Here is a 17,251-nt window from a genome sequence, read left to right on the forward strand (position 1 = left end):
CGTCCTGAGCTCCGCCTGGCAGCTTATCCCACGGGCAGCTTCCAGACATCCCCAGAGCAGCTTCTCGCTCTGAGGACTGCTGGGCACGGCTGGCTAGAGATTCTGATGCCAGCTTTGCTGAGGACCGACATCAGGAGAAGGTGGCTGCTCACCAAGGGACAGGCACCACAGAGAGGGCAACCCAGTCTAGGTACTTCCACTGGGAAGAGGGGACGTGCTGGCAGCCAGGATCTGGGGAGCCTGTCCATACCACACAGTGTATCGAGCTTTGCTCTCTGAATGGCTCCATCTCCGTGCCCATTCCATGGCCGAGGGAAAGTGCGAGCAGGTTAGTAATTTCCCTGAGGTCTCGATAAGTAGAGGGAAACTGCTGCCTGGCGTCTGTCCTTGTCCTGCAGCTCGCCTGTCTGTCTACCATGGATGGCGTCCTGTGCTCTGCACTGTGGAGGGTTCCCAGGACACACGGCCCCTGGTGCTCAGGAGCTCATCATCTTAGTTTGGACAGACAGAAGACACGCTGAGATACGAGGGACAGGGAAACGGGTGGTGCCCAGGGCTTGAGGTGGGTAGTGATGTGGCAGCCCTGTGGGCACCGTGCAGGCAGATACAGTGGGGCTCCACACCTCGCCAAGGCAGGACTTCTGACCTCTGCACCTTCCCTGTCCCTGTCCCTCTCTCTCCCTCTTCCTCCCTCTCCCCCACCCACTGATTGGGGGAGGATGATGACAGTGACCCCTGGCTCAGGAGCTGGTGCCGGGACCCAGGAGAATGAGTAACAGGTGGAGCCTCTCAGCTCTCTCCTGCTTCCAGCTGCTGTTTTCTGTACAGGAAGGTCAGTCTCCTGAAGCTTCAGCCTGGCCCTTGGCCCATGGCTCCATGTTCAGCAAGTGATGGCTCTGTCACATGGGGGTCACTGCTCCCAAAGACTCCAGCAGCAAGCCTAGGATCTGCCCAGGACATTCCATTCCCCTCCCAGCCCTGGTAGTTCCCTGTGCAAATCCACGGCCTTGCTCCTTCCTCGGGGAGGGGCGTAGGCTCAGGCTGAGGCTGGATCTGGCCCATTGAAACCCGTCCTCCTGTCTGTCTGCACCTCCATGACCCTCTTGGCAGCACCCTGGAAACACACAGGCTGCTCTGGCCTTACCAGTGGATGTTCCTGGCAGTGCACTCCTCAGAGACCCTCCTGTGAACCTCTGCATTGCCTGTGAGTCCGACTCAGGGCAAGAGCCCATTCAAGGGCTTTCCTTGCTAATGCTGGGTAGGGTCTGAAACCTGGAAATGGAGAGTGTGGTCGGAGGTGGATCTGGGCTGGAGACCTGGACTGTACACTTTATAGGTAGTACACCTGCTTATGTCCTCCAGCCTGATGTGACACCAGGTGAGATCCAGGGAGGGCTCAGATGTGTGACCATGGCGTGGACAAATTCTTTGAAGTCTGTGACTTCTACTATATGATGCTATTAGGGAAATTGGACATGAAGATGACCTTGAACATGGTGAGCAGTGTCCAGAGTAATCTGGGGACAACCCAAAACTGTGGGATATGAGGATGGCCTTGACCATGGTCTAGTTCTGTCCTACAGGAGGACCCAGAGCCTCTGGATGTGAGGATGGCCTTGGAGATGGACTAGTGCTGTCTACTGTCCTTCGGAGGACCCAGAACCCCTGGATATGAGGATGGCCTTGGACATGGTCTGTGCTGTCCACTGTCCCACAGGAGGACCCAGAGCCCCTGGATGTGAGGATGGCCTTGGACGTGGTCTAGTGCTGTCCACTGTCCCACAGGAGGACCTAGAACTCCTGGATGTGAGGATGGCCTTGGAGATGGACTAGTGCTGTCTACTGTCCCACAGGAGGACCCAGAACCCCTGGATGTGAGGATGGCCTTGGACATGGTCTAGTTCTGTCCTACAGGAGGACCCAGAGCCTCTGGATGTGAGGATGGCCTTGGACATGGTCTAGTGCTATCCACTGTCCCACAGGAGGACCCAGAACCCCTGGATGTGAGGATGACCTTGGACATGGTCTGTGCTGTCCACTGTCCCACAGGAGGACCTAGAACCCCTGAATGTGAGGATGGCCTTGGAGATGGACTAGTGCTGTACACTGTCCTAGAGGAGGACCCAGAGCCCCTGGATGTGAGGATGGCCTTGGACGTGGTCTAGTGTTGTCCACTGTCCCACAGGAGGATCCAGAACCCTAGCCCTGGCTCTTCAGCTGGCTGGCCCTGGCAGGTTGCTTGAGTCTCTCTGAGTTTTTTTTGCCAGGAAGTGTGATAATCATGGCGCCTGCATCTCAGAGCTATAGGAAGTCCAGATCCACTCGTCTGTGTGGAGGACGGGGAGTGGTGCCCACACACAGCAGCCCCCGGGAATACTAGCCTCTGCTGCTCCCAGGCGGCTGCTCTAAGGGAGGACACTCACTACCATAGAGTGACCCAGATGTTAGTGGAAACATGTCCAGTGTCTGAGTGGACCGCAGGTGTTTCTGGGGCACGGCATGACTGGATCTGAGAGCAGAGTTCACCGTCGTCACAAACAACCTGGAGTGCTCTTGAAACACGGGGACTCCATTTGATGATTGAAGCCCACGGGGCATTTAACTGATGGTTTCCTGTTCAAAACCTGCTTCTGGAGCTGTGTTTCAGGGACCTTAGTATGATGGCAGCAGTGCCCAGTGGGCGTAGTGTCCCTGCGCTGGGGACAGAGCCCTGGGACCCACATGATATGTCAGTTCTGTGCAGCACTTTGAGAGGCACCACTCTAAAAATAGCTCGAAAACCCCAGCCTGGTGATGATGATTCATATTCTTCACCCCCCACTGCTCTCATTCTGTGTGTACCCCAGGGATGCAACTATGTTAATATTAGTCTGAGCAAAACATAATTAGGAAGGTAAATCTACTGAAAAAGTAATATAGCATAAATTAAATAAATTAAATGTAAATCAAATCAAATATAAAACAATGCATCCAATTATCTGCCTCACTGCCTCTTGGTCCATCATGGATGTTTGACAGGAGATCAGTGTTCTTTCCAGAGCAGGGCCAGATCTGTCCAGGCCTGTGAACCACATCAACCTCTGGAAAGGTGGAGCTTGGCTGGTTTTCAGTTTGGTATGTTAGACGTCAGCCCAAGGCGCTGGCACTTGGGCCAGCTAAGTTTCAGTATCCAAAAGCAGCCTCCTTTCTACTCAGCTGTCAATGTATGAGCTCGACTTTGGGTGTGTCTAGGAGCCTGTGCTCACACTGTGCTGTTGGATGCAGGTGCAGGTCCAGGTTGTGGGAACTCTTTATTAACTGCCTGTGAGTTGAATGGACTCCCTGGGCCTGGAGAGGGACAGAACTACCTGGAGCTGGTGCTGCTGCTGCTGGGGTCAGAGGCAGAACAGTCTAGGCCCTGGCTGAAGAGCTCTGCCCTTCTGTCCCTGGAGCCTCTGTGGCTGGACCTGCCTGCTCTGTGTGCTAGCGGGACCCTCAGACTTACCTTCTCTCAGAAATCCGGGCTGCAGCCAGGCAGCGCAGGGTGTTCTCCAGGCAGGAGCCGACTTGTTTCTCACTGTGCCTACTGTCACCCTCACTGTGACCCGAATCAGAGGTCTCTGGTGCCACGTGCTCTGCCTCTTGTCACCCTCACCACCTCATGTGGGTTGACTTCAGCTGGGTGGAAGACCCTCCACAGGTGAGAGCAGGCCTCAGGTTGGTGACGGCTGTGCCTGCTCCGGCTCTGGGGACTGGCACCTGAAATGAGTCTGCGTGTGCTCGCAACAGGTGGAGAAGGGCAGCAAGCCTGGCAAACCAGCCGCTCGGCTCCTATCCAGACCTCGCCACTCCTGCTTGGTGAGGGGCTCCAAGTGTCCCTCCTGGGTACCTGTATCCTGGCCGTTGCCTTCGGCAGACCCCCATTTATCAAGGGCCATCCTCTTTCTGTACCACGACGTTGTCTTGCACTCTTAGCAGTTGCAGGTGGTGGACAGCAGGGGCCACGGGTTTGTGCTGAGCACTGGAAGATGAGTGGGTTCCTGAGTGCATCAAGGAGAAGGGCTCCTCAACGCTCTTCACCTCGCCATGCCCTGTGGTCTGACTCTCCCCTTCCTTTCCGACCTCCACTCTGCAGGCTCAGACTCCTCGGCTGGCCTAGCTGGAGGGAACGCCTGGTTTTCACACTGATTTTATTCTTCAAAGTCTTTTTTCATCACTTTGCCCAATTAATTTTCCCCAAACCAAAAATATCCCTTCCCTGTTGCTCTCACGACCCAAACCAAAATGATACCAGAATGATCCTGGTGCCTGGGGAAGCTCTAGCTCCTCAGCCGACTGCTGAAGGCCAACCAGAGCTTGGCGATCCTTCAGGGGTCACCTCCCTCATAGCAGTCACACAGCCTGGACGGCATGCCAGCTGCCTATTTGTCCCCACTGAGATTAGACGGCGTTGCCATCCCCTGTTCACTCTGGTCCCCTCACCCCCCCCCCCCCCGCCGCACCTTCCTTCCTGTTGGCCTGTGTCTGGTGCAGCTGGTCATGGGGCCACTTGGAAAGCTCCGCCTGCTCCCACACTGTGGCCCTCCCTGCTGCTCTGAGGCCGGGCTCATTTCCTACCTCTCCTGGTGGCTTCCAATGCTCCCTGGTTTCTGAACTGCCCCCAGGTTCTGCCTTGTGGCAGCTTTGGTTTAGCGGGTCCCTCCTATGTCACCTTGTGGTCCTCCTCATCTTACTCTGTGCTGTGGTTGGTGGTCTGCATGTGCCTTCTCCACCGGGAAGCAGCCTTGAGGACAAGATCCGGGTCTTTGGTGTCCATTTACTCGTGCCGTGTACTTTGAGCCTTCTAATCCACCCCAGGACTGCCCTGGGCCCTGGGGAAACTGGAGGCAGGCAGCACACCGATACGTGGACTCGTGGACTCACTGAGGTGCACTCTGTGGGGGTGAGGAGTGCACGGGAGAGAGAGGAGGGTGGAGCCAGGAGCTGGCACGGAGTCAGACATGCTTTCCTTGCGCATCTCCAACAGGCCGCCCTGATGCAGGGACCCGCGCACGTGCGCTGAGCCCATGGCACCCACGTGAAGATTGATTCCCACAAGTGGGAGCTGGTCACAGGGAGGAAGTCTGAGTGCTTTGCTGCTGGGAGCCCATGGGTCTCGGTCCTGTGCCATCAGACGTGCCCTGGGGATGTTGGCGGGTGTAGTACTGGCCAAGTAAAGCGTCAGTAGGAGGTGAGCTCTGCTCCCAAGCGTCACGTCAGCACCATGCCCCAGGGGGTCAGTCTGGCATCTTCTTGCCGCTGCTCCTCTCTGGCCCCAGGTGGTGAGCACTCACTCTTTTCAGTGTTCCTGATGTGGGGGTGTCCATCTGTGGTTCCAGGAAGACCAATGTCCTGTTTTTGATTCTTCCAGCCTCCAGGAGAGGATAAAATCCCTCAACCTGTCACTTAAAGAAGTCACCACTGAGGTAAGCACCGCAGAGGTTTTCTCTGACTTTCTATCTACGTCACAGACCATGTAGGCTCAGGAAGAGAGGAGAGGAGCCCAGAGAGCCAGGGAGGGCTGCCATCCTGGTGGGTCCTGATCTGTGGCCATCCACAGGGCCCTGGCTTTTGGAAGGGCTCTCGGCTCAGGGACGGGGACAGGGGCTCCTGTGCACATCAAGTGCCTCTGCTTAACAGGTTCTCTGCCAGATGCTGTGGCAGAGAGCCTGGGAACAACCCCTCCTCCCTGGCCTCAGGTCTGGGAGCCTGGGAGGTCCTAAGGTGTTCGGGTCATGAAAGAGCAGTGCTCATCCAGAGAAGGAGAGTCTCGGGCCCTGGAGGAGGAGGAGTGCTAAGGGCCTGGTGGTCACCGCAGCTAATCCACGTTGGGATGTGTTGTTGGCAAGCATGTAACAGTGACTATGGCTCTTTTCTCAGGTTTTGGGTCTCACTCATTTCTAAAAACAGCACTAGTGATGTTCTAATGGACACTCGGCAGTATGTTTGAAGGGTGGTACTTGCATAGAAGGAGAGCTTCTCTGAGGAGCCGTGGTGTCCGTAAGAGGGCAACAGGCCCAGGGACCGAGGGACGCTTGAAACCTGCTTGGTGTTCCTGAGCACCTCCTGGGGGTGCTCCTTCAGAGAGAGGAGCAGGAGGCAGCCCCACGATTATCCCCGGCTGCTACTGAACCTTGGATTCTCCCAGGACCTGGGTTGCTTTGTCTGCATGCCATCCTGGTCTGTCTGTGCTGCTTAACCAAGCACCACAGCTCGGTGGCTCTGGACAACAGGAATTCTCTTCTCAAAGCACTGGAGGCCGGAAGTCTGAGGCCCAGGTACCAACACAGTCAGGCTCTGGGGAGGGCCCGTGGTCACAGATGGCCGGCTTCTCCCAGTGTGCACCTGGTGGAGAGAGGGCAGGAGTGCCGTCTGGGGTCCCTTTCATAGGGCACTGATCCCTTCCATGAGGCCTCACTCTTGTGCCACCTCCCACAGCCTCAGCTCTTGGTGCCAGCTCACAGGGGTTAGGGTTTCAATGTGTGCATCTGGGGACACAGGCACTGCAGCTGTCACACACCCATCTCTGGTATATTTATAACAACTTGAATACTTTTCCATAAAATTAAGGAAATCATGCCTCAGATTTTAAAATGCAAACATAAAAATCTCCATTTAATAATGAGTTCCTCAGGGTCTAATTTTATTTGTAAGAAGGTGGTGCAGATTTTCTGGGTTTGTGTGCACGCATGTGTGTGGGGGCCTGTGTTTGTACACATCCATGGTGTGTGTGTTGGAGAGCACATGTGAGCCCACAGTGAATACAGCCAACCTCTCTGGCCATGCAGAACACTGTCTTTCCACTCTAGACCAGGTTGGCTGGTGGCATGAGGTACAAGTCTCAGCTTGCCAGGCACAGACAGCCCTTTGTGTTCTCAGGGAGAGAATTTCTTGCCCACGCCATGTTCCTTCAACTCTCAGGGGTTACCCAAACCAAAGGTAATTAAGGGATAAATAAGATGAAAGAAATAGTTGGAAATAAGTGGAATACCTGGAGATTGGTGGATATTAGATTACATCCAGCAGAGCCCGAAGGAATGTACATTGCAACCTTATAAGAAAGTGTAGAAAGGGTGTTTCATGTTGATAGTGACAGCTTGAAGGATGGCTTTGCTCAACAAAGGAGAAATTGACCCGATTATGATTAACAGGTACCATTAACTAAAACCGGAACTGTTAGACACAGATTGAATGAGATCTAGAATTCTGGCTCATGTCGTAGAATTAACAGAAATGCTTTTGGATTTCCATTGACAGTTTTAGATGGATGGATGGGATGGGATGGGCCAGTCACCGGTCACGGAGCCAACCCAAACTTAGAGCTGGAGAAGGTGTTGGGGACAGCTTCCTTTCAGCTCCTGGTTCTGACACCCTGACAAACCCTGAGTCATTGAGAGGGTCTGGAGATGGATCGCTGTGACGTGTGGATGCAGGGCACTGCTGGCGGGGGCTCTGGTGTGCAGGCTGCCAACCATGTCTTCATCCAGCAAGTGTGTTCAGCTGCCCAGCAGGCCGGGGCCCCTGAGTCCATGCAGTCCATGGATGGCTGTAGGAACCTGGGCGAGGTCTTGTAGGTCCTAAAACCCACCTCTCTTCCATCTGACATGGGCAAAGCACTTGAGCTGATGGTACCCATGTGTCCTCAATTGCTCTGTGGAAATTAAATTTATCCTTAGGGCTCTGTGAACCTGGGTAGGCTGATTTTATCTTTGAATGGAGGCTCAGATTTTTTGGCAAGAAAAGAGTAATGGTTCAGGTGACCCCCTCCATGGCCCATCCAGACAGCTCCGCAGTTCTCTTCATTCTTACTAACACTATGCTGTGTGCTTGTGTCGAAGAGGAAATACTTCTAAGTAGCTCATTAATCCGCATATAGATAACGGATGAATATGAGATTTTAGCCTTAGACAAAGGGAAAAAATTGTGATATTTTAGCCTCAAATCATTACTAAAAGATAACCCAGAGGCATTTGAAAAAAGAGATTGAGGTTTAAGACTTTTTTTTTTTTTGAGATGAAAAGAAAACCGTAGGAAGTGTTTGGAGGGGGAAGATAAATGATAAAAGCAGCAGACCTCCTGAGAGCGGCTGGTCTATTTTTCAAATCTGACTTGCCAGCAAGGATCTGCCCTGGAGTTTCCCTAGAGACCGTCTACTAGTAATTAAATTTAGCTTGCCGCTCTGACCTTGATCTCAAAGGCCATATCTTAATCTATTGCCTACTACGTGCCAGGGACCGAAGCCCAGAGTGCTTGAGCCCTGGAGGAGAGAGACAGGGTAAAATAAGGAATGGAAATGAAGGGTGCGTCCCCTGGAGAAGAGGCTAGGGCACAAGGGGGCGAAGGGGGCAGGAGGGTCTGCTATTTTGGGCTTGTAATCAGTGAGGCCTCTCTTCCCAGGAAGTGGGCAGATGGCCCTGAGGGGTGCTGGTGTGCTAGCCACTGTGCAGGCGTGTTTCAGACAAGGGGTGGGGAGGGAGCCCCGGGAGGGCAGAGGCGGCTCCTTCCCATTGCGCGTGGGCAAGTTGGTCCACTTGAGTGCGGTGAAGGGTCTGGGGTCTGCTTGGCATGTGCCATGTTGGCCACCCCTCCTTCCCCCTCTTCTCTGTTTCCCTCTGCCTGTGATGTCTTGCTGGGAGGTCTCCTGCCATCGCTCTTAACTATCTCCACAAGCCCAGCTGCTAGGAGTGAGTGGGCTCTGCCACCGTCTCTGGTCTTCGAGCATGCACCATTCTGCTGTCTCTCCCCTTCCAGGTGTGCACGAGCGGGAGCCTCTGCAGCAGGCTGAGGAGGAGAGTCAGCCACCTGGAGACCCGACTGCCGGCCCTGCATGAAGCCAAAGCGCTTGCCATATCAGGTGACTGCCCGCTGCTCAGGACAGCGCCCCCTTGTGTTTGGGTGCTTTGCCTTCAGTTTAATATTCTGCTGTTAGGGTCCTTACACTAGGCACCCGGAAGATGTTCTGGGCGGGGGGGCAGTAAGGTTTCCTCATGGGGGGATGGGATGAACCTGGAAAGTACCTTTCGCATGCCTGTCTGTGCAGTGACCACGTGGTCTTGGTTCCCGCTCCTCCAACAGACTGGGGGGTGGAGGTACTGCTCTGTACAGCCCTGTGAGGTGAGACCTCCTCCCGGGCTGCTGGAGGGCCCAGGCCTCTCTCTCTCTCTCTTTTTTTTAAATTTTTATTATTGGTTGTTCAAAACATTACAAAGCTCTTGACATATCGTATTTCAAACATTTGATTCAAGTGGGTTATGAACTCCCATTTCCAGGCCTCTCTTAAGGGAAGGGCAACACGAGACCAGCCGACGGGCCTGTGTGAGGTCCAGTAGTGGAGCCAGAGACTTCTCAGGAGATGGTCGTTTCTCCTCCCTCTGGCAGATACTAAGGGGTGTATTTAAATCATAGCTTGAAAACACACATTTCTGAAAACAGTGCCTTATTCTGTCATTTGAATAGAGCTTTCAAACATTCCGATTTGTCATTTTATGTGATTTCTGTGGCAACTGAATTATTAAGTGGGAGAGAGGCTATTACCAACAGCCTGGTGGGGAGATCAAGGTGTGGGGTGTGGCCTTTGGTTACATTCACTGGGGCAGCTGAGTGCTGGCAGATCAGGGGCTAGAGTCCAGATGCCTCAGGATGTGATCCATGGATGTGTGACCCAGGGAGTGTGGCAGCCTGGATTTCTCTGAATTTATAGGTTGAAAGGGTCCACAGCCCAGAGCTTCAGAGAAATCATAAACATTTAGTAGAGGTGTAATAATTGCATGTGTGGGTTTTAGATGGTGTTCTAAGAAGGAAGCAGTGATTGGCAGCTTCTGCTCCTTGGATCATTAAGCAGCTAATGTTGGCGGCTAACGAGCAGCTTGGTCCCTGGTGCATCCACATGAGTAATTTACAACCACGAAACATGGCTGCGGGTGTGAGGCTTGGCTCAGCCTCTCATGCCATTTACTTGGAATTATGGCCCCATTTGCTGTGATTGAACACAGCCTCACTTCCGAGTCAGGGCCTTGTTCTGTCTTAGTCAATGTGTCTCTGCAGGAGCACAGGTGGATGGCTTCCCTGCAGACCTAGGAGAGGAGCCCTCACTCCAGCCTGGAAGCTCTTTTCAGAATCTGGGGAAGAGTCTCAGATGGCATGTTGCAGGCGGCTCTGGGTTTTCTGTTTCAGCTCCTGGGCCAGCTGAGAAAATGGGTGAGGCCCAACAGGATGAAGGACGGACTGACTGACCTCTGCTTCCCATTTACCTTTGGGGCTCCTGGCAGGACGGGCCTCTCTGCGGCTGTCCTGGGGCTGTACTGGTGGCCGGGAGCTCAGCCCTCTTCACCTTCTGCACCATTCCATTTCTGTTTTTTCCTGTTTCAGAACCTTTGGGGTGGCAGGTTCTCTGTCCACTGGACCATGGCCACTGGGACATACCTCTGCCGAGAAGCCCTCCTCTAGCTGGGCTTTCCAGGGGAGTGCTGAGGGACAGTGCCCCCGAGATTCTTAGAGGCCCTTCCTTAGTGTGCTGGGCCTTTGGACTGTCTGGAAGTTTCTGTGATTTGCTGTCTCAGATGCGAAGACCCATCCTGGGTCTGATCCAGGGCCTGAGGCCCTTCCTTAATTTGAGAATCATTCACTATCTGCAGAGGCTGAGAGTAGAAATAGTTCTATCTTCAAACCTGGCGAGTCCTGGATCATTTTGGATCTAACATTTCTTTATCATCTCTCCCTGGCATTTTGTCACAGGCAGTGACAGGAAGCTGGTGGACACTTCTGTAACCTGCCTTGAAACGTCCTTGGCAGTGTGATTAAATTTATCAGGAGCCCTTTCCTACATCACCGCACAGGATAACTGGGGGACTTTTTGCCACCAGGATACGAGTCCCCTTCCCTCTGGCTCTGCATGATACTTTCCTTTTAGTTTCCTTGAGAGGCAACCTTGCAACAAATTTAGCTTAAAGATAATTGGATTTTATTTGCACTTCTGGAATCAGACCACACTTTATTGTATAAAAACGAGCAAACGCTGCAGTGAACCAGGCGGAGGTTTGGTCTCATGGGGAGAAGGGCTGAGAAAGCAGAAGTGGACAGCCCAAAGGGGTGGTCCTTGGAGCAATCTCTCCTGACAAGTTCCACCCAGTGACTGTCCCACCGTGCCGGCTAGGACTGAGTCGTCTGGGGATTTGGCCGTTCCCTCTCCCGACTTCTCGGATGGTCAGGGTAGTTGCGGTGTGATGTGGTGGCCTTCAGTGCAAGCCACCCCATTTTGGCTGATCTCTTGGGCCTCGTGCAGGAGCTCTGTCCAAACCAAGGGCCTCCTGTGTCACTGGGCCCTGTTACGCTCCCAAGTATTGCCTGGCACCAAGGCCAGTGTCTCGAGCTTGGGGTTTTGTTATGGTGGCACCTGCAGCCAGATGCCCAGTGTCTTCTGTATCTGCTGCCACATAACGCACCACCCCAGGGTCTAGGGACTTAACATGTCACAGTCATTTATGTAACCTGTGTATTGGTGACTTGGGCTGGGCTTGCCCTGGGGAAGCTGAGGCTCTGACCTGGGGCTGGCGACACCACTTCCAAGGCTGTACAGGCACGTGGGTTGGTGGGCTGCGCGCTACGGTCCCACCATGGCCGGCTTGGCTTCCTTACACCCTGGCTGCTGGTGCCAGGAGGGAGCATCCCAAGGCACAGGCAGCAGGCATTGCTTATTTCTTAAAGCTTGGTCTAAAAAGCTGCCCTGCTTCTCTTTCAAGGTGTGATAAATTACTCCTAAACTGCACAGCACAAAACGAGGAGCTATGTCTCTTCACAGCCCTTCGAGCAGCTCAGCTGGCTCAGGGCGTGTGAGGGAGCCATGGGGAACTGGTCTGGGTGCAGCCTTTCTGAGGCGTGGCTGTTCTGAGAACTGCTTCCAAGGTCACCTGTGGCTGCTGATGGGGCCTCAGTGCCTTGCCCTTGGCTGGTCCCCTCAAGCACGGCAGTGGATCTCCACACAGCAACCCATCAGAGAGGAATCAAAAAAGACAGAAGCCAAAGGGCTCTTTGAGGACTTAGTCCCCCCCCCCCCCCGTCAAACTGTCACTTCTGCTTTAGTGACTTGAAGCAAGCCACCAAGTTCAGCCTGTACTCAGGAGTAGGAAGACAGGCTCCACCTAAGGGAGGAATATTTAGGAATTTGGTGACACATGGAAATCCATCTTGCTGCCACTCCTGTTGTGTTCAGTTCATCAAATAGTCCTGGGCCTCTGAGGGGAGGGGGCAGATGGCCACTCTGCATGGGACGTGGCCACAGAACTCTGGTGCTGTGTTCAAAGTGCCACGGTGCTACTGCACCAGCAGGACTTTGAGAGCCAAAGATGTGGACAGAGAGGTTTTCAGTTGGAGGAAAGAGACTCAGTGCTTTATTTACCTGAGGATGTCGCTAAGCGCTTACTAAGTGCCAGCCTGGTTCTGGATACTGTAGGAGCAGGCGGGACACCCTCCGGTGTGACGTCCTGTCCTGGGTTTGGCCACCTGGGCAGTGCTTGTTGTGGCTGGGCTGCCCGTGGGGAGCGCAGCTGGGCCACGAAGAGGCGGAGGAGTCTGGATGGACTTGGGCACAGGGTCAGGGCCATGGAGAAAGCTGGTTGAGCTAGGCAGGGCCAGGAGGGACAGGGCTCTGAGCTGCCCTGAAGGGCAAGAGCATCGGGAGTCTTTCAACCCTTGGAGGCCACTGGGCATGTAGTGGAGCACACTGGCCTCTGCAAGCCACTGTGCTCTGGAGTTCATTCCCTATGCGTGGAGCTGCCTGGTGATCATCAGACTTTTCTTGGCCATGGCTCCTATGGCTTCTAAGCATCCTGAGGACCTAGACCTCCGGGGGCCCATGTGCCTTGACTCAGCTGCACCTGGGCCATCTCTTTTCTTTCCATTCTCTACTTCAGCCTCGACTCTCAAGTCATTCCACAAAGAATGGTTTGGTGCAAAGCACCCAGGAGGGGGTTGGTGTTCCGCTGTCCTGGTTGGACAGCACCCTGAGTGCTGTTTACACTGGCTGAGCATGGGAAGCTGCCTGTCCAGACAGGCTTCCTGGGTCTTGGGCAGTTTGGGCAGTGTAGCAGATAGAAGCCTAGAGTCCTGGGGGCAGAGTCCTGTGCTCAGGTCAGTTTTAGTGCTACCTGCGTGGGCAAGTCATTTGACCTCGTTGAGCCTTGTGTCCTCATCTGTAAAACGGGGCTAATAATGCTCATGCCTACCAGGGAGGTTAGGGTAAGGGTTAAGTGAGGCAGTGTACTAGTCCATGAGTCCAGAATGGTTCTGAGGCCCGGCCCGTGGCTGTGGCTGATGTGGCCCTCCACTGAGTCACACTGCTGTCCTTCCTCTGACTTTGCCTGCTGCTGGCACCCGGGGACAGGAAACACAGGGTATTTGCCAAGACAAACACACACTCGCATTTTGGTGGCTGGTTCCTGGGATGTGTGGCATCTGTGCAGCCTGCACCCGTGGGGCCTGGTTAGGGTTCCTACCCCCTGCCCTGCCCCAGCTGGGCTTCAGCCCTGGCTCTTCTCATCTGCCCCATCCTGTCAGGTGGCCATGTCCACTGATGTCCACACGTCCAGGTGCTGGATGCCCTCTGCAGCCACCACCCAGATCACAGCCTCCGTGGGTGCTGCAGGCCCCTTACCTCTGTTATCAGCTGGTCCTGGACACCTTGAGGCTGAATCAACAGGCCCCTGCTGTTTTGGCTGAAGATGAAGGCCAGTCTCACGTGGTGAGAAAGCTGTGCGAACACTCCCTGCATGGGTCCCGGGGCCAGGGGGGCAGCCTGTGGTTCCTGCCAGCTTACTGGGACCCCGGCCATGTGGCAGTGAGGAGTGCCCATCTCACTTCTTTCTTCTTTCCATCCCCAACAGAAGGGCTTTGAGTTCACCACCTGTGCTTTGGAGAGGAGCTTTGGGTTCATTTCACCTCCAGATGAGCCTCTCTCTCTCTGACCACAGACAGGGAAATTCACAGCACTGATGCCCAGAGCCCCCCTCCAGCTCTAGCTCCTCCGCCAGAGCCCCTGGATGAGAACATATTTCCAGGTGGTTTTAAGGCTTCCCGGGACCTTGACCAGCCAGAGGAAGCTGGGCTGTCCCCTTCATGTCTCGCCACCTCCCTAGAGTGGTCCTGCTGGTGTCCTGAGCTGGGAGTCCTCTGGGAGCTGCTGTGATGGAACCCGCCTGCTCCCTCACCTTCCCCTTCCCAGAGGGGTGCCTGAGGCCAACAGCCTTCCTTACTTTACTTGCCTCACTGGGCCGAGAGCCCAGCTAAACTGGGGTGCACCGACGGAGCTGCAGCCCTGCCCTGCTGGGAACCGAGGGGCAGCCGGCTGGGACTTTCGCAGTGTGGCCTTCACAGGATGCTTCTGTCACCTGGGGGACAGCCTCATGTCCACTTGTCCCACCTGTGACCACGCAGGGTCGCCCACACAGCTCTCCTGTGGCTCCTGTCTGACTCTCACTCCTAGCACCTGACCTGGACTTCTCCCCAGCTTCCAGGGAAACCCTTGTCCGGGGAACCCTGGCGCTTCCCCTGGAAGCTGCAGCTCAGAGATGTTTACTTACAGGTCCTGGACAGGGAGGGAGCAACAAAGCAGGTGGGCAGTCCCCCATCCTGGGTGACATAGGCCAGATGAAGGGCCTGGGGGGGGCAGGGGGGGGACAAAGCAGCACTGTATATGAGGACATGGGGTGTGGGTCACTTCAATGTCGAGGGAAAGCCCTAAATGGCCAGGCTAAGGGAAGTATCAGGAAAGCAGGACGGGGTGAGGGCCTGGCTGTTGGCAGAGGAAGGCCTCTAACTCTTGGTCACCAGCCACTGGCTTGAGCCACTTGGGCTTGGGGTTCTAATGCCAAGGCAGCACCTGCTATGTGTGTTACCCTTCCACTGTCACTAGGCAGTTCTGATGGCCTTAGATCCTCAGGGACAGTTGGTGGCCCACACCAGGGGTCTGATGAATGAACCTCCCCGTGTGCTGTGGCCTGGACCTGGAGTGTCCCCGGGGCCATGCATCAGACGAGTCCCTGCCCAGTGTGGCACTGTTGGGAGGTGGGCCCTCATACCCCGGCCATCAGTGAGCGGTTTTGCCAAACACTGCCACTCTGAAGCTCTGCCTGGTCACAGGTCCCAAAGCCACAAAGACGGATCCATCAAGGACTGAACCTCCAATCTGTGTGGGACTGTGAGCCTTTCCTAGGATGACGTGATGTGGGCATTTGTTATGAGAACTGAAGGTTGAGTGGCGGGTGTCAGTGTCTCTCTGCCCATTAGACTGGGTGTCTCTGGGCCACCTCAGGTTGTGGCATGCTGTCTTCTCACCTGCTCCCTGCACCCGTTTTCAAGGAACCAAGAGTCCAGATCATTTATCTTTAAGTAGTGCACGTGGATGTTCCTGGTCCTTCAGACCCCATGTTATTTTTATAGGATGGCTGTATCCAATCTCACCTTTCCTTCATAGAATGAAAACTCTCTACACCTAAAATGCACTTGTTGAAGACAAATGTGTCGTCTAAGTGGCAGCCTGAAATCTTTTAGGATTTGCGGGGAAGTAGGAACATTCTAGAAATGAACTAGACTTTCTAGATAAAAATGGTTGAAGTCCACAGTCGATAGTGAAGGTGTCCAACTCTCCCACGTGTGCCTCAAGCAGGCTGTTCCTGGCCGGTTTCCTGGGCCGCTGCTGCAGGCTTAGGGCAAGTCCTGCTTTGAGAGACACCTGGCCCTGGTCCTTGCTATGTTCCATCTCTAGCAGGCACCGCACTGCCCCACTTTTAGAAGCAGCTGGTGTTCTGTGTAAACTCCTGTGTCCAGCTTCGTGTCCCCCTGTCCTCTGTGAACTGTGGGTCACTTCAGATGTTTCAGGCACGCTGGCACTGGGTGCTGCTCACTGGAAATTCTCCGGCTCTCTCTAGAAATCAGGTGACTGGAAGAAACAAAACAGACAGGAAGTGGCAAATGCCAGTGGAAGGAGCCTGCAGGCCCAGGTGGGTGGGGAGCCATCAGCAGGGGCTTGTTCAGAGCCTCAGTTGGCCCTGCTCAATGAGCCCAGCTCCTGCAGGCTGCCTGGGCCTCGACACTGGAGGCCGAGCCACAAGGCTGAGGTCTTCCCTGGCCTGGTGCTGCGGTCTGAATGTGCTGGGGGCTTAACCCCCAGGAGCAGGATTGAGAGGTGGGCCCTTCAGAGGTGATTAGGCTGTGGACGCGTCACCTTGGCGAATGGATTAATACCAGCATGGCACAGCAGGCACGCGATTGCCAGCCCGGATTCTGGTAAAAGGGTGAGTCTGTCCACGACTCCCTGTGTCTCTGGTGACTGCTCCTTGCCCTCTGCCATGTTGGGGTGTAGCTCAGAGGCCCTCACCAGACGTGGACTGTGTGTTGGGACTTTCCAGCCTCCAGAGCTATGAGTCAAAGGAACCTCGTTGCTTCTAGATTACATTCTGTGGCTTCTGTTATAGAAGCAGAAAACAGACCAGGATCCCCTGTGGACTGGAGCCTGCCATTCCCCAAGAGATCTGGGGTCACGCAGGACAAAAGACACGGGCCTCTTTCTCATTTTAGGGTTATTTTCAGCACTGACTGTGTTTTTTTGCCTAGTAAGTAAGTACAGCTGAAATGGGGGTAGGTAACAGTGGAGAGTTTTAGGAGGATTATTGTACACTGACATGTCTGTGGGCACAGGTAAGGTCATGTGGGAGGCGCCCAGGTGAAGGATAGAGCAAGGCCTGGGCCTGGTCAGGGGAAGACAGTGTGGGCACAGGTGCATGGCCCTGTGTGTCCTCCCTTCACGGATAATGGGGCCAATGCTTCAGACCAGGTCATTTATTACTGTGAAACCAGAAGAGCCAAATTCATGATCAGCACTGCTCTGTGCACTCATGGAATCTAAATCTCTGAGACCTTGACAAGGTCATTCTCTGGGTCTGAGTTTCTTCAAGTGGAAATTCAGGCCAATTGTCAAGAGGCTCCCTTCCTGGACTGCTGGAGAGGTCAAATGAGACCATCATATGAAGAGAGGGAGCACAGCAAACCGTAAATTGGGGTTTTAGATGGTGACCTTGGGGAAGGAAGAGGTGTGCAATGACCCCCCCCCCCACTGTGGGGTGAATGCTGGGCCGGGAGCGTGGAGGTGCGCAGAGCCAGGAAGACCAGGCCGAGTGAGACTGCCATGGCCTCAGCCGCACGATGTGCAGAACGAAGCTTCAGGCAGCTGCCATTTGCAGCG

At 54.5% G+C, this 17,251-nt stretch overlaps 1 protein-coding gene and 1 long non-coding RNA gene across 2 annotated transcripts in view; both read left to right on the plus strand.

Annotated features, from left to right (window-relative positions):
* Disc1 (DISC1 scaffold protein) overlaps positions 1-17,251 on the plus strand; it is a 198,672-nt gene that overhangs the window by 67,806 nt on the left and 113,615 nt on the right. The window contains exons 7-8 of the mRNA XM_027947986.2: positions 5,390-5,444; positions 8,770-8,872. Coding sequence (XP_027803787.2) covers positions 5,390-5,444; positions 8,770-8,872 — 158 coding nt within the window. The remainder of the gene's footprint in view (positions 1-5,389; positions 5,445-8,769; positions 8,873-17,251) is intronic.
* Positions 636-2,925, plus strand: LOC139707902 (uncharacterized). The gene is made up of 3 exons (XR_011709293.1): positions 636-1,204; positions 1,337-1,496; positions 1,584-2,925. It is a non-coding gene; the product is annotated as an uncharacterized lncRNA (long non-coding RNA).

This window comes from Marmota flaviventris, chromosome 12, assembly GCF_047511675.1.
Source record: "Marmota flaviventris isolate mMarFla1 chromosome 12, mMarFla1.hap1, whole genome shotgun sequence".
Classification (NCBI taxonomy): domain Eukaryota; kingdom Metazoa; phylum Chordata; class Mammalia; order Rodentia; family Sciuridae; genus Marmota; species Marmota flaviventris.